A 21850-nucleotide genomic window follows, 5' to 3' on the forward strand; every position below is an offset into this window, starting at 1 on the left:
GAGTATGCTCTGGGTACCTAACAGACAGCTTACTTTGCCCACACTACCCAAGGGGGAAGCCTTCTGAAGGGATCTTCTTAGCATGGATGGGAGATCATCCTAGACACCTGGTACAGCTATAGAATCCTAGAGAGGGAAAGGCCTCTGGAGATTACCTACTCTAATCCGTCCCCATTACAGATGTGGATATTGAGACTCAGAGAGGGACAGTGATTTACCTATAGTCACATAGCCAGTTACTGGAAACACTTTTTCTCACTAATCAGAGAGATCATCAACCCTTAGAAGCTCTGTCCTTCTATCCAGAAATGACTGCCTTTTGACAACAATATCTCTAGCAAGCACTAGGAATCTTACAGGCATTAGATCCAGAGAGATGGTACAACACAATGGCTTCAAAGAACAATACTGGATTATATATACTTGAAAGTTATTAAGAGAGTAGATCTTTGATGTTTTCACCACACACACACACACAAAGAATGAAATGAGGTGATAGATTGTTATCTAACCTTATTGTGGTAATCATTTCACAATATGTATGTGTATGAAATCACATTTTACACCTCAAACTTACAGTGTCCTATGTCCGTTATATTTTAAGAAGCTGGAAAAAAAGAGAGAGAGAATGGATTCTGTAGTCAGTCTAGATCTAAGTTCAAATTTCAGCTCTGCCACCTAGAAGCTGTGTGACTTTCGGCAAGTTAATCTCTCTGTGCAGTTATCTCATCTTTAAAATGAGAATAGTACTCTATCCTATAGGGCTGCTTCAAAAAGTAATACTCATAAAGTATCTAGCATATAGAAAGTGCTCAATAACAAATATTATTATTAAACAGCAGCCTCCCCCTATGACTCCTCTCTCAACTTCTCACATATAATATTCTCTGTGCTAATTTCTTTCTCACCTCTTTGTCCTCATAAGAAAAACCAGTTGAAAAGTCAAAAACTGAATAGGGCTCGATTCAAAAGCTGCCTGGTTGGAGTTGTTATCTTGCAATTTTTTGCAGGCACCAAGCCAGAGACTAGAAATCTCGGCCAGACATGTGTTCTGCCCCAGTGCATGTGGCCCCATACTCTGCCCAACCAGCCTTCCTACTCTTCCTATCCTCTGTCCTCCCTCCTGCCTTTTAAATGATGAACACAGCATATTCAGCATATTCCTGGGCTGCTTTGGTGGCAGAAAAAACTAGTTTAATGTTTAATTATTTTTGAGAGAGAGAGAGAGTGGGGTAGAGTCAGAGAGGGAGGGAGACACAGAATCCAGAGCAGGCTCCAGGCTCTGAGCTGTCCACACAGAGCCCAACACAGGGCTCGAACTCACAAACTGTGAGATCATGACCTGGGCTGAAGTCAGATGCTTAACCGACTGAGCCACCCAGGAGCCCCAGAAAAAACTAGTTTAAATCCCAACTCCAGCCCTGTGTGAGATCTAGCTCCGGCTCCCACTTCTGTATGTGTTATTGCTAACTCCTGGTTTTATCTAACCAAATACGTCCCTTGGAAAAGTCTGCCCCAACTGCTTCTGTTCAGCTGGGTACTTTCTTATTCTCACCTGTCTCTAGAAAGGATCTTTTACTTTTTCCTGCCAAGAAGGAAGTTCCTTATATTTCCTTCTCAACTATTTCTTCTTTGTTTAGCTCTCACTGAAAATAGAGAACAATTCACAAGCATCTTGCATATGTACACACAGGAGAATGTGAGAGTATGTTCTCATCCTTACTTCCCTATTATACAGTGACCAGTGGGCTGCCATCTTGTTTCCCTTCTTTGACTGTTCTTTCCACAAGAATCCCCTATCCCAAAATATACCAAATATCCTCCCCTAACTTTGTTGCTATAGTCTGAATTCCCTTCTCTGACCAAGCAGAGGCCTGGAGTTGAACACTTTATTCAGCCCTTGTGGCAGGCAACCTCAACACCAATACAAACCCTCAGACTCACTCACCTTCTCGGACAGAACGTGGAACCCTTCTTGCAGCTACATCCCAGCTACACTCAACCTTCCCTTGATGACAGAATGACTACTTTCCCATACCCCAACAGTCATATAACCTCCTTCTAACTGCACATTCTCCATTAGGCAGATGCCTAACCTTCGTCTCTGGGCAGAGACCATTTGGTTGCACTCTCCACCCATCTCCACATATCTGCCCAAATATGGTTATTAGGTAGTTTGAATTTACCACCCGAGCAGAAGTCCAGTGTGGGTTAATTTGTTATTAATTTGCTGAATTTATTGCTCTTGTAGCAACTTTAACTCAAACGTACTAGAAAATGTATAAATCTGCCCTCTAGCTATAATCTTAGCTTTCCCTTCCCAGGGAGCTCCTCACTCAACTCTCTAATTCATTTGACCCCATATTCTCTCTTGGAGTTATAAGAAAGTTTACTTCTGCAAGAAATATTTAAGGTAGATCAGGGGAGATTTCACATAGAGGCTACATTTGACCTGAACTTGGAGAAAGAGGCAGATGTTTACAGGCAGAGATGGAAGAAAAGGGAGTTCTAGGAAAAAGCAACATTATGAACAACCCTGAGCAGAGGTTCTCAAATTTTGGTGTGTACAAATGAAAGATCATAGCTACCTCTGCTGTAGGAACAAGGGAATATGATCGGGATATGAGGGAGACTATAATTGTATCGGTAACATATTTCTTAAGCTGACCGGTGCATACATCTCAACTATTTTATACTATCTTGTCAAGAATAGATCAGTCTAAGGAGACTGTGTAAAATACAGAGTATAAGGCATCAGTTCTGATTCAGTAGGCTTAGAATGGCACTAACAAGCACCCCAGGTAATTCTTATACAAACGGTTCATGGGCCACTCTAAAAAAACACTGTGATAGCATTTCATCTTCAAGAGGAAAAGGAGAAATCAATAGCACCAGTGCATAAGGCCCAGGGCTGAGAGTCAGGAGCCCTGACCCATATTCTCTGCTCTGCTCCAATTGGGTACCTAAGTATTTGCTAGTAGGTTAACTTCTTTAAATTCTATTTTCCCAAGAAGACAGCCACTTTTATCCTCGTTCATCATGATAAGGATAAATTAAATGATGCCTGGTGAAACTTGAGGGATTTTTCCAGGAAATACATGGTTTACGGGGAAGATAATGGGTTTTCTTTTGTTTTGTTTTATTTTTAGAAAAATAGCCCCCTTTCCTTGATTCAAGTTCTCAGTGATCTGTCTCTAGTGGCGGTTTTCACTGAGCTTGAAGCATGTAGCATTAGGACCTTACGTGGAAAGAAACACTGGTGCCTATCTGGGTACGTTGAATTATATCTCCTTAACCAAAAAAAAAAAAAAAAAAAAAATGTCCAGATTGGTGGTTCTCACTTGCGTTGGGAAAAAGGAACACAGCATACACATCAGAGTCACTGGGGAGATTTTTCAAAACACGCAGACGTCCACCTGTTGCTATGTAAATCAGAATGGGAAAAAGGTTGAGAGAGTTGGGGAGTCCACATATTTTTAAGCCCTCCAGGTGATCTTGATACATTCCCTGCTCTAGAAAGATTCTTGGCCTCCCTCATGTAACCCGATCCAAGATCTTATACTTTTTCCTGCCAAGAAGTTCCTTATATTTACTTCTCAACTATTTCTTCTTTGTTTAGCTCGCACTGAAGATAGAGAACAATTCACAAGCATCTTGCATATGTATACACAGGGGAATGTGAATAATGACCTTGTTCTCAGGGACTGGGGGCCAGCTGTTTGGAAAGCCCAGCATCCCCAGGGTTGAAATAATCTCCTGGCCAGATGTTTCCTTCACCGGTTGGAGCAGGGCATGAAGGTCCCAGTGGAAGGCTCCCTGGACCCTAGGCTTGTCCAGCTGGATCAGCTGCAGGTGGAGCAAATGGGACCCAAGGGCCCCATCAGGTCACCTTGCTAAGTCTGACTCAGGCCAGCAGCTCTTTATTTCTTCCTGTCTCTCCCACTTCCCACTGTTCATCTCTGTGGGCAGCTGCCAAACTGGGGAACAAGAGTCAGGCAGGGGGAGGGAGTAGTTCTTAATGGATACTCCATCTCTTCAGTGGTTTGGGGTCTGGCAGAGATCAACCAGACCTAAAACAAATTGGCTCCACCCCCCTGCTGTATTTCGGTTAATGCACTAGCTGCCGAGAAGCAGGCAGGCCTGGAACAACAGAATCAATTCCCCTCAGCTGAACAGCAAGCTTAAACTTAACCCTCACAGCTCTTTCTCTTGTGTCTTTTATCTGTGGTGCTAAACATACTGTTCAGGCTTGGCTTCCTGACACTGACAGAGCATATCTCCGAGGGGTCAGATACAAGATCTCTGGAGACCCTTGGGTGATGGTCATGTGCCAAGGGGCTCCTAGAAAATATGATGCATCCAAGCAGTCTTCACCATTCCCTCACATCTGATGTAACCTTGACAGGTGCCGGTTTTTAAAAAGGAGGTAAAAATGACCCTTATTTGGCTGGTGTTACAGATGGGAGAGCTGTGGAAATTTAGCCATCTGTCCAGTATCATTCACTTATCCAGGGATAAACCTTGAACCACCATACCTTGGGTCTTGACTCCTATGACTACTGTCAAATGGCATTTTATTTTTGAACTTTAAAGACCCTCACCCAGGTATAAATACTGTGACCATATGCCTATGAGCAAGGGTCAATGGGGAATCATTCTATATGAGGAACCACATAAGAGGAAAATAGTACTAATGTTTTGCTTCTTATGTATGACACCTGCCACTCAGCCAAAGTTCTTCCCCACTCAGTCCATGAGTGCATTGTAAAATTCCATTACCTACCCACATACCTCCTCAAGAATTTCCTCTGAGTTTCTAAACCTCGGAAGTGGGATCAACTAAAATGTACCATATGGAGAAACATAAGAGTTTTTGTAAAAGTCTCAGTCAAGCCCAAGTAAGCTGGGAGTAGGAGCCACTGTTAATAATGCTTGGACTCTGGTGGAAGCTGTTGTTACTTGCCTTCTGATTCCTACCAATTAGCTCCTCTCACCCTCTGCTGGCAACTCTTAGAAATTCAAGTGAGGCTAAACTGTCACTCTCAAATCAGAATAGAAAAGGACTCAGGGTGCTAAGGTCCCCTGGGGGAAACAAAAAGCATAGCATGTGAAGGAACTCAGCTCTCACGTGTTCAACTTATCCTAAGATATGCTAGACACTGCCATAGCTGTGTATTCATTCTTCTACAGTTACTGAAGACCTGGTCTGTGCCAGGCACCGAACTGGGCCCTGAGACTATAAATATAAGTTGCAAAGACTGTCCCTTTCTCCCGCCAGCTAAGTGTTATTTTCTGAAATAACGTGTCCATAAAAGTGCTAAGCTATCTATACCATGCCCAAGAATTCAGGTGAAAAGTGAGCCTATTTAAGGTTTATTTGTGATACCCCTAGAGCCCCCAAAGGGAGACAAAGTCATTGGCTTAGACCAGCCTTAGTAACTGGTTCTGTACCATGGTTTTCAAGGGGGAAGAAAGGAGCTAGTCTAATGACTTTCGATGTGGCCAGAAAACCATTAGTAGCTAAAGAATGGAAAATTTCAGGAATAAGGGAGACTAGAATGTGAATTCACATTTAAAACTTTTACAGTGAGTCTGAAGAAAGAGGGAACCAGAAAATATCACCATAACTGGAACAACACAAAGAAACTGGCAATTTTTATAAGCAGGTCAGGAACCCATGATGCGTTAGTTCAGGGTTTCTCGACCTTGGCATGATTGTCATTTTGTGCTGGATACTTCTTTGTTGTTGGAAATTGGAAGCTGTCGCGTTTTTGTGCCTTGTGGGATATTTAACATCATCCCACATCTTTATCCACTGGATGCCAATAGCACACTCCCCAAGTTGTGATAATCAAAAGCGTCTCAAAGAGATTACCAAACGTCCAGGGCAGGGCGGGAATAGCTCCTGTTGAGAAACAATGTCTTTGTTCACCACTATTCTCTTACTCCAAGGCCATCTCAATACAGTCATTAGAGAGAATAAAGAAAATTAGCATCTGCGCCATCTTGCCAATGAACAAATTCAAGGAAGGAAGGGAGGTGAGCATACTAGAGGTCACTGTCACTTGCCCAGCCACTGGGCAATTTAGCGTAAGAGCCAGAAGTGGGAACCAAGTTTCTTGGCTCCATTCACACACATTGTGCTGCTAATGGAGGTGATAATGATGATGACTTGAATAATGATTCTAAAACTTCATGAACAACAACCACAAACTTCAGCAAGATGCTCTACCAGCACTTTTTCCCAGTGCCCCATTTAGGTATAAAATATAACACATACATTTGCCTGTCTACACTTGCCTTTTCTTCTCGCAAAGTTCAAATTAAACTGCCCCCATTGCCTTCCCGCAGTCTGCCATATTTGCATTTTGCTCTTTCCTGGCCCATCTGCACGCTACCAGCACCCCAGTTCTTCTGCACTAAATTTAGAGGGAGACTGAATGAGGGGAAAAATGAGTAGGGTGGGTCAGGGCCATAGGAAATTGGGATAGACTGTTAACAGCTACCAGATAGGGCTAGCCTTAGATATAGGGCAAATAAGCAGGGACCTACAGTCTGTCTGGTACCTAGTATTTCACTTTTAGAGATATATTCCTTTGGTGAAGGCTGTACATTAAACTTGTCAGTAATTAGCACTTGCGTGTACATGTTTATCAGATCATTGCCCTTTGAGATCACTACCAGAGATCAAGGCTCTCGGAGATCAAGTGTATTTAGAGTATATGTTGCTGCCCCTGGAAAGCGGACCTGGATAAAAGTCTTCAATGGGCACTGCTCAGGCGGAAGAAGGTGAATGAAATGGAGGCTAAAAAAAAAAAAAAAAACAAACAAACAAACAAAAAAAAAACGAAAAACAAAAAACCCAGATACCAACTTTGCTACTAGCCCATTTTGCTGTGAGTAAAACCCTGCTATAGATTGCACTCTGGGGAGTCCTGGGCTGGGTGTTTCAAAGGAGTCCACATTCATAGCGTTCGGGTTGGATAAACAGGAGGGGCTGAGAGTGGATTTCCCCGTAAGGCAATACGTCCCACCCCCACCCCCACCGCCAAGCTCCACAACCTGCCCAGCCCCGGTGACACAGTCTTACCTCCCACGAACTGTGCTGCTCCCATGCAACGTCCCATCATTCTGGAGATGAGCCCCTCCATGCAGCAGCCCAGGACAGCAGCCAGTGCCACGAGGAGCAGCAGAGCACAGCCGGCACCTGTCACCACTGTGCACATCTGCCAGGCCAGGCTTGGGATGGCACTGAAGCTGGCATAGCGCCCACACTCTTCCACCATGATCAGACTGTGCCCCTCTCCCCGCACGGGGTAGTTGCACCTCCGGAATGTGCTGAATGACACTGGCTTCCCCAGCTGGGATCCAAAGAGCCAGTAAGGCAGGAAGTAACTGGTAGAACTGGCCACAGCAGTACCAAGGGACAGGAAGGCCCAGAGGGTCCCCACCAGGGTCAGGCTGCTCCTCATGGTCCCAGGTTTCTCTGCAGGGATGGGGAGATGAGTTGGGTCATAGCACCAAATGCAGAAAGTTAGCAAGTAGGCCAGTTTCATCTGGCTGGCCAGTCCTAGGGCTCGTTTATGTACCACTTGGCCTTTGCTTCTGGATAAAATTATTGTCCTCAGGACCGTTTAGGTCCTTCTGGGATTCTGCTTTCCAGCATTTTCCCCGTCTTCCCTTCCCTCCACCTGATTCAGATTTCTATGGTCTCTAGGCTGCAATGGAAGAGCCATAGAACTGAACTGGTGGCTGTTCCAGCAGCTCCAATACAGCCTGATCAGACAGCTTTCAACTCTTGACGTCTAGCATGAAGCAAGTGGCAGGAAGGAAGGCTGAATGAAACCAAGGCTGCCCAGAGAATCCTCAGCTTCCGGTGGAATGGCTTTACTGGCCTGGAGGCCTGGAAGGAGATGGTATGTCAAGAGGGTCAGGAAGCAAGTTGTTTTCAGAGAGTGAGGGAGAAGGAAGACACCTCAGGGGGCTGCCCCTCCTACGAGGGAGAAGAAGGAAAGAGAGCTCACTGTGGGGGGGGGGGGGTCACAGGATGTGCCCCTACGACCTATGTAGGATGTGCCCCATAGGATGTGACCTATGTAGGATGTCTAATAGGGCATCAATATGAGCCGCTCACAGGGTTGAAAAATGTGCAGAATAAAATATGGGGTTCCTCTCTCACACCCCATTCTTATCACTGAGTGAGCACTGATCAGTCACTTTTTCCCCAAAAGCAATACGAGGCAACTTTCCAACCAGTAAGCGTTGTTTGACTCTAGACAGGCTATTAAGAAAACCTGCCTCATCCTTTGCTCCAAAGCTTCTCTTCTCTCTGACATGGATCAGGTGCCCCCTGCCTGGCAGCAGGAACGTATATATAGCTGTAAGGACCTTTCAAGGTGCTTCCGGAACAAGCAATCTCAGATTCAAGACCCCGAGAGCCTTTTCAGATCTCATCTCCTCAGCTCAGCTCACAAATGGCTTTCACAGACCCCTCTGTTGAAAATCGACCACTTCCCTCCCAACTCCATTAATCTGCCATTGCTTTCTGGCTGCAATTAGGGCAGCCAGAGACCACACTGCAGCTTGATGACAGCACTGTGAATGTCTCCAGCAGGCAGATGGTGGAGGATGTTTCAGAAACGTCTCCATGATTCATCACCATTGCTTAAGGCTACAGGTGGTGGGAGAGGGTTTCAGGGGTGGGGACCCAAGGTAAGGGGGACTTGCACAGGCACTGGCTGTATGGGCTACCATACTGCTGATTGGAGACATTGTCAGGAGCTAGCAGCAGCTGTTTTCAGGGTCTCAGGGACCGTGCCCAGCCATGGGCCCTTTCACAAGCACCATTACAGAGTGCCCGGCACAGAGTAGGCACTCCAACTCATGTTTGTTTCATGAAACCCATTTCACAGAAGCAGCCAATTTCCAGGCTGGCAGGGACCTTAATGAATCTCCTAATTCGACTTTCTTGTTTTATGTATGGGGGAGGGGGGGCACGGCCCAGTAAGGGGAGAAATGATTTCCCTTAAGTCATAGAGTAAATTAGCAAGCGGCAACACCAGAATAAGAAAATAAGAAACCCGATCTGCCTATTCCTGGGCCATTACTTTTCTACCACACAGTCCTAACATCCCTTCCCCCCACCATCACTTTACGGACGGGAATCCGGAGAGGAAGTGATTTACCCAAGGGAAAAGGGCTAGTGAGGTACACTGGCCAGGCCAGAGCCCAATTATTTGATTCTTAGCATAATGCTCTGTTTTCAGTCCACCGCAATTCCCCTCCTGAAACATATGTATTGTGTGCTATGTGTTTTGTGCAGGAAGGGAGAGGAGATCATAAATTGTAGGTGCTTACGTTGGAATGTTAGGGCTTGGGAAGAAAGTGCCCTCAGCCGGGCCCCTGGGAAGGAGGCTTTGTGCCTGATTGGGGGGCGGGGGGGGGGGGTGGGCAGTGAGAAGAAGATGTGATGAGGGATTGAAAGCCAACAGGAGAAGTGGAACTAGTTTTAAGTAATTGCTGTCAGAAAACAGGTATGCTTGGCCGCAATGAGGTAATGCCTCTGCTTGTTATATTAGCGTTTGTAAGATTATGAGAAGTACAAGCAGAGCTCTGTTATGGGCTCACTTCCTGGTGAAGAAGCCCAGGCGGGAGGATGAAAGGAAACAAACTGACCAACGCAGACTGCCGACTGCTTCATCGTATTCCCTTCCAAAGCCTTCACTTCACGTCCTCTGCCCAACGATCTGTGTTCTGTAAGAAAGGCGTCACTCCTAGGGGCGCCTGGGTGGCTCAGTCGGTTAAGCGTCCGACTTCAGCTCAGGTCACGATCTCACGGTCCGTAAGTTCGAGCCCCGCGTCGGGCTCTGGGCTGATGATGGCCCAGAGCCTGGAGCCTGCTTCCGATTCTGTGTCTCCCTCTCTCTGACCCTCCCCCGTTCATGCTCTGCCTCTCTCTGTCTCAAAAATAAATAAACGTTAAAAAAAAATTAAAAAAAAAAAAAGAAAGGCGTCACTCCCGATTTGCAAATTAGCCCACTGAGTATCAGAAAGCTAAGTGGCTTGCCCAAGGTGACACAGTGATGTAATGCACAGCCATCATTTCCCACTGCTCATTCACCCACAACCTTCCCCCATTGTTCTCCTTTATCGCCCCAGTAGTATTACACTTAAAAGCCTCCATGGTTTCCCATCCAGGATTTCAACAAAATGTTTAAGAATGGGGAAAGAATTAGAGGCACAGACTGGGAAGGTGGGAGAAAGGCCACTTCCTCTAAGCGGCGTGTAAACCAGCAGAACAAAAGCATTAGCTCTTCCAAACTCAGCAATTGTAGTCAGAACCAACCCCATAGGTTGCCCCAAAACATGATCACCTGGAGATCCAAGGTTCCAGTATGACAACCAGTAGAAGGGCAGAGAATCGAAGGCAGAGAAAGAAACTATATCAGTGAGTGGTACCTAGACTATACTCGAAATAAGAGGTGGGGCTCTGACATAAGAGTATCATCATCTGTGACAAATCCAGCAGTTTAAAAAACTACAATACTACCAACCACTGTTGCCACAATTTTATTTTTTAAGTGGAATTTAGAACCCGAGATGTAAGATGGCAGAATCACAAAAGTCAGTTTAAATTACACATGGTTAGCTTTAGGGAAACTCATCAGCTTTCAGAACTTAAATTAGATACTTCTAACTTCAGAAAAGACTCATTGTCCTTACTTCATTCAGGACTGGGATGACAAATTATGCTGGTTCTCCTGGGACTGAGGCATTTCCTGGGACTCTCAGTGATAAGACTAGGAGAGTTAGTCATTCTATTTAGTACTAGAGGTGTGGTGGGCCAGCACCGTCCGTGGACAGCAAGTTCAGAATCACTGCCACAGATAACTCTCTAATGTTCTCTCTCCAGAGAGAACAATACAAAGTCAGAAGCGACCATGAAATTACACAGGGGAGAGATGAAGCCTATGTGTTTTGAACGTAAGCCTTTCTGGATCATAGATGAGACCTCATGCAGTCAAGGAAGAGGTCTCACAGATCCAATTGCCCCATATTTTCTGAGCATAGAATAAGCCCCAACCCAGCTCAGGAACTAGAACGATTTCTCCTGTGGCTGGACAGAGAAGTCATGGGCCATGTGGACTCTAGGCAGGCACACTGCTACATGGTCACCTGCGCCAGGCGGGGAAGCGCATTCAAGCAAGTGCTCTCAGTTCCTGTATTGCCTGCAGTGGAGTAACTTCCCTTCGTGACACTCCTCCAAAGCAATCCAAGTTCATTCCCAGGAACTAGCTAAGTCTCTTTGCAATTACATAAATAAAAGTCACACACACAGTGCTATACTTCATTCTATCTTTATTCTTCTTGTATATGTCATGTACACAATGGCTTTGTTTCCCTGCCCTAGAATTCTAGCCACATAGCTACACTGGATTTCAGAAACCAAGAACTCACCCTGGTGCTCCTGATAACTGGCCCAGTAACCAGGCATTGATAGGATTGTTAATGACCCTCTCTCTTTAGGTGTCCTATGGTCCCTCATCCCTTAGTTTCTTCATCTCCTAAATGGGTCATATGCCTGTTTCTGAGAGTGGTCGTGGTCATATAAGATGCAGTGAGTGTAGCCAGAAAGTTATAACGACCAGAGTGGAAGCGTGAAGTGTCTTCTGCATTTACCGTTCTTTACGGAAGGCTGATGTTCACTAATCTTTAGAGACATGGTGGTCATTCTAATGCAGACTCGTGGGTAGGAATCACTTCAACCTTTTGAGGCAGGAAACCTACCTAAGCCATACATGTCCAATGGTCATGTACAGTGCTTCTAAAGAACTCTATAGAAGGAGAATCCACAACTTTCTCAGTAGTTTAACAACTCTCCCTGTCAATAAATCATTTATTATGTCTCATTTTAAACCTTTTCTGCTGCAACGTAAGGGCAATTCCTTTGGTCGCGTGTCCTCAGGGGGAATGGAGAAGAGCTTGGCTGGTCTTCCAGATGACAGTCCTTAATCAACTCAGATTGCTGGTAGCTTACTTTTAGCCCTCCCCCGCCCCAAGTGAGCATTCTACCTCTCTCTTTTGGTGTCTTATTGCCAAGTCTCTAATCATTCGTTCTCACCTTTTCATTCTCATGTGTTCTACTCATATGTGGGCACTTGGTATCACTGGAACTGGAAAAACCACTCTTATTTCTTCCAGGTGGAAGAAAAGAAACCCAATCCTTCCTTTACTTCACTTTCTCTCCAGTCCCCACAGAAAAAGACTCAAATACTTTTGTTCCCGGTTAAGCTTGCCATACATCTTCTGAGTTAAGGAAAGCACTGCATTACAAATGTAACAGGGTCCAGGAAAAGCAGCCATTGAGTTAATGACCAGAATACAAAGTGGTCAGAGAGTCCCTGATTTGCAGCTGCGAAGGAAAACATGGCCGCAAGACTACTGGTCTGTGAGGAGCAGCTTTGTTGGCACTGGTGTTGGCAAAGGAATATGAACAGGCCTTTCTCCTCATGCCCCCCAGATGGTGTGCATCGCCTACCTGCCAACCCTGTTACAAATATATCATGCCCAGTGCTGAGACTTCTGTAGAAAGTGACACAGGCATAGGTTTCCAGTGGTAAATAGAGCCATACTCCAGAAATATCTTTGCCCAATGGGATGCCTTGGATCAAGTTAGGTATATAAGCGGCCTGAACCTGAACATTCTAGATCTTTCTGCTTTGGACACAGCCTCAAAAAGGATCTACTACCCCTTCCCAAACATTTCTCTCATTTTCTACCACCTTAGTCCTTCAGACGTTATTCCTCTTCTGTATATCGCCACAATGGGAGTTACTCCTAGTTCTGTGCCTGAAATCATCTCATGATGTAGCTATTCCAAGGGCTTTGCTTCCCATTTGTGTCTAGGTGACTCAAAGACGACCTCACATTTTTAAGCTTTATGTGTACACATCTCAGTGAGTTTTGACATCTCCTTATATCTGTTTTACCATCACCACCATCAAGGTACTAAGACATATTTGTAACCTGCAAAAAGTTCCTTGTATTGGTTTTGTGTGTGTGTGTGTGTGTGTATGTGTATGTTAGGAATACAATGTAAAATCTATCCTCTTAATGTATTTTAAAGTGCACGGAACTGTCCCATTATCTATAGGCACAAAATTGTATGGAAGATCTCTAGAATTTACTCATCTAGCACGACTGAAACCGTATACCCATTGAGTAACAAGTCGCCATTTCCCCCTCCCCTCCAGCCCCTAGCACCACCATTCTTGTCTCTGCTTAATATCTCACTTTTGACCTAAGCTGTATCTTTCAAATTCCTGAGCTGATGTTTGCTGACCCTCTTTCTAAGCCTAGTCCCTCCTTCCCTCCTCTTTTATTCTGGAGTAGAAAGATTAGCAAAAACTAGCTGTGTTGGCTTTGTTTATTCATTCATTTGCATCTGAGATGCTCACAACCAGGTAAGGCAGTTCAAGGCAGGAAGTCAGAGGGTAAGTGGAGACAGAAGACCAACTGAGTCACTGACAGCCTGGAAGACCAATTCTAAATAATCAAGTTGGCCATGCAGAGACAGAGAGATCCCTTACAAAGACTCTCCACGGAAGGTCCTGGGCTATTCCCTTTCTCCAGAGTTTGAGGTTGGAAAGGTAAGAATTGAAATGATTTCCCTAAATTTCATATGAACTTCTCCCTTCCCTAAAAAAAAAAATTCTGCTCACTGAGCTCCCCATTTGTCTTCTGCTTTGGAAAGTGAGGTATCAATTAGAGCTCTTCATCTCAGTTCTTATTCCAGCTGGACAGATGCCACCACCTTCAGTGATCAGTTGGTCAGCTATGAGTCCTATCTCACACCTTCCACCAGTTAGAAATGATTCCTACCAGCCTGCTCTGGAAAGACACTGTTAAGCTCTATCAAAGTGGACTAACTGGTACTGCCTCCCCCAGACCCTTAGGTTCAAGGTCCCAGCATTGCTGCTGTTGCCCAGTAGACCCTCTACCTGTGGCCTCAATGGGGAATAGAATGCCACCACAGCTGATCACCTCTACTCAGTGAAACTAGCCAGTATAGGAAGAAGGTGGGCTGGATACTTCTCCAATCACTTCAGCAGACACAAGAGGCAGTGTGGCATATTAAGAGTTTCTCAAAATGGGGGCCCCAACGCCTCTGCATTAGAATCACCCTCCATGCTTGTTTTTCAATGCAGACTGTGACACTCCTTCTCAGAGTCACTGAATTACAATTTATGAGATTTGCATTTTTTAAAAATTCTGAATTGATTCTGACGGGAGCTAATGATTGAGAAATACCATTTTAGTGGAAAAGGGTCTGGATTTTGGCATCAGATCTGAGATAGGGCCCCAAGGTCTTCCCCTTACAGGTTATATGAACTTCAGAGGATCACTTAAGACCTCACAGTTTCAGTTTTATCTATAAAATGGAGATGATTAGGGGCACCTGGGTGGCTCAGTCAGTTGAGTGTCTCACTTTGGCTCAGGTCATGATCTCACAGTCTATGGGTTCGAGCCCCCCGCATCAAGCTCTGTGCTGACAGCTCAGAACCTGGAGCCTGCTTCGAATTCTGTGTCTCTGTCTCTCTGCCTTTCCCCAGCTTGTGCTCTCTCTCTCTCTCTCACTCTCTCTCAATAATAAATAAATAAACTTAAAAATATAGAAAATGGAGGTGATTAAACATAGTTTAAGAGAAATAACATTTGTGGTATACCCAACAGGACAGGTCTCAATTATTCTCTCTTCTACTGGAAGAGATTCCATTCCCCTATAAGTAAGAGAGAAGACTTGAAGTCTCCCAAGAAGTAGAACATCCCTCCTTTCCCCACTCTTTCTCCTCCAGCCCCTCTCCCAGTGACTTCTTACCCCTCGGCTTCTTTCTGCATTCAGTTTCCCATCACAAAATGGAACCACCGGGCCCAGTGTTCTTTTCAAGAATGGATTTATAGTTTAAACTATTGCAGGTTTTCCTGTAAATCATCATGCTTGGCACATAGTAGGAACTCATAAATATTTACTGAGTGAATGCAATCTTTTGTTTCCAGCCTGACTGACTTCAACATCTGTACTTCAGTTTAACCCCATCACCCCATTTCAGTCCCGTAATCCCAATTTAGGCAAGTCTAGGAGATCAACCCAGCACACGAGCAAAGCAGATCCACTCTCCCTTCTATAGACAGGTCAGAAAAAAATCCCTCCCTCCACTCCCAGAGACATGCACTTCCTCTCCTCAAGTTACCAACTCTCCTGGGGAACCCAGCTAGCAGTTAACCCTTAGGTCTTCAAACCATGTCAATATGAAATAGGAATCCAGCCCCAGATTCCTCTTACCCTCTGTGCAAACAACAGGCTCTGAGGAAGTAAAAATGCACCAGGCCCTCTTTGGGAAGAAAACAGCTTCTCTGAGCTGTGAGATGAAAGTACAGGAAGCCTGAGAAAGAAAAGGGAGAAGAGGGGCTGAGCAAGGGGGCGAGCGAGGCAGTTTCTTATCCAGCTGTTTCAATTGCATTTGGCCCAAGTTGCAAATTTACCTTCTGACCACGAAAGCTGATTGACTTGTTCCCTCTCTCCAGACTCAAATCTGAGAAACAACTTCTCCTCACAGCTTGTCAGAAGGGGATGGGAATCCCAGCTGCTCTTTGCAGTGATGCCTGAAAATCTTGCTTTACCTTTGGGAGAGAGGGGCGGAGTCCAACCTAATGGGAATTAACTCCACACACGCTGGAGGTTTCAGATCCAGCCTCAGACATGCAGGCACTTGAAGTAGCTTAGCTGGCACGGACTCCCCCACCTCCATCCTCACAGCTGCCAAGTCAGCTGTGTGTGGGGGCGCGCGCGCGCGCGCGCGTGTGTGTGTGTGAGTGTGTGTGAGTGTGTGTGTGTCTGCCGAGGAATAAAGGTTCTCCTCAACTTTCCTCAAAAGCCCAAAATAGTCCCCACCACATATGTCAGGTAGTAGACCTAAATGTCTAGAAACGCCAGAAAACACACGCCTGAATGGAGTAAGACACAATAATCTTTTCCCAAACCAATTTCCACTGTCTGATGTTCCAACAGAGCAATCTATGACTCCAAGAGGTAACGAGTTTACATTTAAGAAACTTAAAATCACACAATGAAAAAGCTAAATAATGCTTCCTAAAAATAACAGCACCAGCAAAAGTCAGGGTCTAAATAATCGCTTTTGTGCTTGGGAAGGTAGCTGAGAGGTCTGGAGATTGTTGGAGTTCTGCCTGATGGTCTGATCCAACCTGATGTCATCTCTCCCACCTGTGAATGTCCCTGGCGCTCCATATTATTTTGGGAAACTTATCACCTTCTACCTTGTGTTAGTTTTTTTGCATATGGGTCTCATTTCCCCTCCCAGATACTGTGTGAATAGGGAAATTTGTTAAACAAAATGAGTTGTAAGGAGGAATGCTAACCAGTTTAACTTAATAGAGCATACTAGACTAGTCCAAAGTATCTTTACTTCTATAATGTCCTACTTGCCTTCCTAGAATGCTATCAAGGTTTTCAGGCCTGTTTTCTAGCACTCTGTGGCAATCATTCAAAAGAGGAGAGTAAATTAACCAACAGTTCAACACACTTGTACCACAATTATTTAATGAAGTTAAAAGTTTTTCCTGCTTGCTGTGGATACAAGTGGGCATTCTGTCTTTTATCGGTGACAAACCACATTCCCATCTGTAATAATGGCTTACTAAGGCAGTTTCTGGGGGAGGGACAGATGACCTCTTAGGTAGAATGTCAGATTTTTGGCAGTGTGAGCTCCTGAGATAAGTTTTATCATCTCCCAGTTGTTGTCTCTTTAAGAATCACTGCTTCAGATATAGGGCTGCATAAAGAGAAATGTTACACCCTCTATTACTAAAAATAACTCAATATTAACATCCACATCATAACTATGTATAAGATATGGCTGAAAATTTTGACATAGGAAAAATAACTGATTCCACTCTATCCACCAATAAATATGGCCCTTTGCTTAGTGGCTACACCTCTCATTTGGAGAACTGATGACCATTCGCAACTCTATGTAGAGATCGTTTTTACTTATCACTTTTTATCCTCTCTTTCCCTATTCTTCCAGTTCCTTTAAGTGGAATAATATGAAAACTGAAACGTTTAGTAAACAATTATCTAATTTATTGGGCAAAGTTTTGTTTCCTGTTCTTAGTTTAATGCTTGATAATTGTCTTAGGAAAAAAAATTGCTCGCATCTTGTGGATGTAGGTAATTTTTCATTGAAAATGCTCTTCAGCCCTACATGAATAGACACTTCTCCAAGGAAGACATCCAGCTGGCCAACCGACACATGAAAAAATGCTCAACAGCACTCATCAGGGAAATACAAATCAAAACCACAATGAGATATCACCTCACACCTGTCAGAATGACTAACATTAACAACTCAGGCATCAACAGATGTTGGCGAGGATGCGGAGAAAGAGGATCTCTTTTGCATTGTTGGTGGGAATGCAAACTGGTGCAGCCACTCTGGAAAACAGTATGGAGGTTCCTCAAACAATTAAAAATAGAACTACCCTATGACCCAGCAATTGCACTACTAGGTATTTATCCAAGGGATACAGGTGTGCTGTTTCGAAGGGGCACATGCACACCCATGTTTATAGCAACACTATCAACAACAGCCAAAGTATGGAAAGAGCCCAAATGTCCATCGATGGATGAATGGATAAAGAGAATGTGGTATATATATATACAATGGAGTATTACTCAGCAATCAAAAAGATTGAAATCTTGCCATTTGCAACTACGTGGATGGAACTAGAGGGTATTATGCTAAGTGAACTTAGAGAAAGACAATATCATATGACTTCGCTCATATGAGGACTTTAAGATACAAAACAGATGAACATAAGGGAAGGGAAACAAAAACAATATAAAAACAGGAAGGGGGACATAACAGAAGAGACTCTTAAATATGGAGAACAAACAGAGGTTTACTGGAAGAGTTGTGGGAGGGGGAATGGGCTAAATGGGTAAGGGGCTTTAATAGGAATCTACTCCTGAAATCATTGTTGCACTAAATGCTAACTAACTTGGATGTAAATTTAAAAAATAAATTAAATAAAAATAAATAAAATAAAATAAGATAAAATAAAACAAAATAAAATAAAATGCTCTTCAGCCCTACTTTCATAAGATCACATGGGCAGGATTGAGAAGGGAACACTTCTTGCATTTATTTAGGGGATAAGATGATATATAGTATTTTTAATAATGCTAAAATGGGTATTGGTCAGGGACCCAGGGAATACCTAAATTTTGTCTTTGGTCAGTCTGGAATAAGAGATCCTGCAAAGACAAGATATGGTGATGCATGATTCTGATATATATCCCACCCCCATCCCTAGTTTGCAAAACATTACTCTATGCAATAGAATTTCCCAAGCAAAATCAACACTCCCACAACATTTTGCAGTCTAGACAAAGGGTCAGCAAGCCAGAGACTGTGTTATGTGCCAACTCTAATAGGCTGCCTGTTTTTGTAGTTTTATTGGCATGCAGCCACAACGTATTCATTTATGTATCATCTATGGCTGTTTTCATGCTACAATTGCAGATTTGAGTAGTTGTGACAAAGATCTTATGGTCCACAAAGCCTAAAATATTTACTATCTGGCGCTTTACGGAAACAACCAAACAAACAAAAAGATGCTGGCCCCTGATTTAAACCCACAGCAATAGACACATTATGTTAATTATTAGGAGAAAGGGATTGATTGAAAAGGAAGGGCAGCGGAGTGAAATAAAAAGAAATGCTGCTTGCTTTCATCTTTCTTAATGTGCGAGTCAACCCTCACCAGATTTTAGAATCTGTGAAGTTAACAACACACTAGAGATCAGTATACGTCAAATATTCAGTAAGTTCATTAAAATGTATTTCTCTGTTAACTATCCTTTGAACCTGTGTTTATGTTGTTTGTCAATATACCTTAGCTTTTTTTTTTCTTTTACTGACAACTTCATTGAGATTTAAGTCACATACCATAAGATTCACCCTTTTAAAATGCAAAATTCAGGTTTTTTTTTTTTTGGTGTATTCCCCAAATTGTGCAACCCATCGCCACTATCTAATTCTAGAACATTTTCATTAACCCAAGACTAAACCTCATACACATTAGCATATACTTTAAGTTATTTTTTGTTCTTTTGTCAGAGCTGCTTCTTAATTGGGGGCTACTTGTTTTTATTTTAAATAAAGTTTCTTATTACTATGGGTGCATGTTCTTTTCTAGTCTACAAGAAAAGGCCATTTAACCACTTACACCATACACAAAAATAAACTCAAACTGGATGAAAGATCTAAACATAAGACTGGAGACCATCAAAATCCTAGAGGAGAAAACAGGCAACAACCTCTTTGATCTCAGCCACAGCAACTTCTTACTTGACAGATCTCTAGAAGCAAGGGAAACGAAAGCAAAAAATGAACTATTGGGACCTCATCAAGGTAAAAAGCTTCTGCACAGTGAAGGAAACAATCAGCAAAGCTAAAAATCAACCGACAGAACGGGAGAAGATATTTGCAAATGACACATCAGATAAAGAGTTAGTATCCAAAATCTATAAAGAACTTATCAAACACAACACCCAAAAAACAAATAATCCAGTGAAGAAATGGGCAAAAGACATGAATAGACACTTTTCCGAAGCAGACACCCAGATGGCCAACAGACATGAAAAAGTGATCAACATCATTCATCAACAGGGAAATACAAATCAAATCAGGATGAGATACTACCTCATACCTGCGCAAATAGCTAAAATTAACAATTCAGGCAACAACAGAAGTTGACGAGGATGCAGAGAAAGAGGAATGCTTTTGTATTGCTCGTGGGAATGCAAATTGGTGCAGCCACTCTGGAAAACAGTATGGAGGTTCCTCAAAAAATTAAAAATAGAACTACCCTATGACCCAGCAATTGTACTACTTGATATTTATCCCAAGGATGCAGTAGTGCTGATTCGAAGGGGCACATGCACCCCAATGTTTATAGCAACACCATTGACAATAGCCAAAGTATGGAAAGAGCCCAAATGTTATCAACTGGTGAACGAATAGAGAAGATGTGATATATGTATACAATGGAGTATTACTCAGTGATCAAAAAGAATGAAGTCTTGCCCTTTGCAACAACGTGAATGGAACTAGTGTATTATGCTAAGCAAAATCATCAGTGAAAGACAAATATCATATGATTTCACTCATATGTGTAATTTAAGATACAAAACAGATGAACATAAGGGAAGGGAAGAAAAATAATATAAAAACAGAGAAGGAGACAAACTGTAAGAGACTCTTAAATACAGAGAACAAACCGAGGGTTGATGGCTGAGCGTTGGGTGGGGGGATGGGCTAAATGGGTGACGGGCATTAAGGAGGACATTTGTTGGGATGAGTTCTGGGTGTTGTATGTAAGTGATGAATCAATAAGTTCTATTCCTGAAATCATTATTACACTATATGTTAACTTACTTAGATTTAAATTAAAAAAAAAAAAAGAAAGAAAGAATTCTTGGCTCTGGAATTTTAAGTGTATTATGGAAATAAATCCCCAGCTGAGTTGATCATTAAAATTAAAAATATATCTAGATTTAAAAAAAAAAGAAGGAGCCATTTATTTCTAGAGGCATTTCTAGGCCACCATTGCTCTTGAACTTTGGAGAGTTCGCATCTAAGTGCTTGCAAATTTAAAGCCGCATAGACTCCATGACCTGTCAACCATGCAGGTTGAACATAGAAGGTACACCTTGCCTATGCCATAGTTTCAGTTCTAGACTGAAAACCTGGAGTTGAAACCTATACTTTTCTATAAAACTCAGAACTGACAACTATTTTGTGGATTTTTTTTTTTTTTTTTTTTTTGGTCCTCAGAGGATGAACCGATAGTGTTAACTAATGATGTGATGTGCTCATAAGTATTTAATAACTAGATTTGGGTGGCAGGGGAGCAAGAGAGCCCTGATTTGTGGCATTTGCTTATTTCTATGGTGTAAGTACTCCCACCATGGCCAATTGCAAGCTACCAACTTGAAGTCAATAAAAGTAGAGTTGGGAAGATACATACACAATCTACTCTCACAAGCTGGAACAAGCCAGTTCCAGCACACCACTGGAACTCCGATCTAAGGAATTATTTCAGTCTTAGTTTGTGTTGATTTATAAACTATATACAACATAAACCAAAATAGGATAATTTTTATATGTTACACATAGATGGCTATGCACTGCACACAGTTAGCTGCCACTAAAACATTTAACAAATATGCTCCTGTATCAATTTGTAAGCTTTTAGAGTGCAATGTGTGTATTATACAGAAGCAAACCAAAGATAAATTGTTCGTGAATATAGAAGGAATAGAATTTCCTTCCTAAGGCAGTGTCCTAAAAGATTCGTTGCTGCCAGCTTTAACAACTTTTGAGAGAGGCTCTTTATTATATTTTTAACAGATGAAAAATAAACCAGGTTGTAAATACCCCCCCCATTTTTAACTTAAATTATATACCGCGTTTTCAGTCCAAATTGTATGGTGTAAGTTAAGGTAAATTGCATTATATTGGCAACTATGAGTATCTTTCTGTAAGTGTTTGTTGAGTGTTCTGTGAGTGTATATTGAATATGAATAAACTTTTAAAAAGAAAAATAGAGAAAGTTTTCATTCAGATATTTAATGAAACTCTTAAGAAGTCTGATATACCAGATGAAGAGAATGCATCACCCATGCTGATTCTTGCCCCTCTTGGAGAAAGGCAACCTACCAACAATTTCCTATCACCAACATGCACCAGGCACTGTGTTCAGTACT

General features: G+C 42.9%; 1 protein-coding gene across 1 annotated transcript in view; it reads right to left on the reverse strand.

The window, feature by feature from the left end:
- LHFPL1 (LHFPL tetraspan subfamily member 1) overlaps nt 1-15789 on the reverse strand; it is a 47418-nt gene extending 31629 nt beyond the window's left edge. The window contains exons 1-2 of the mRNA XM_045471946.1: nt 15544-15789; nt 7091-7486 (exon numbers count right to left, since the gene is read on the reverse strand). Of these exons, the coding sequence (XP_045327902.1) occupies nt 7091-7472 (382 nt within the window). The 5' untranslated portion in view covers nt 7473-7486; nt 15544-15789. The remainder of the gene's footprint in view (nt 1-7090; nt 7487-15543) is intronic.
- Between the last annotated feature and the right edge of the window lie 6061 nt (nt 15790-21850).

The sequence above is a fragment of the Leopardus geoffroyi genome, chromosome X (assembly GCF_018350155.1).
Source record: "Leopardus geoffroyi isolate Oge1 chromosome X, O.geoffroyi_Oge1_pat1.0, whole genome shotgun sequence".
In the NCBI taxonomy this organism is placed as follows: Eukaryota; Metazoa; Chordata; class Mammalia; order Carnivora; family Felidae; genus Leopardus; species Leopardus geoffroyi.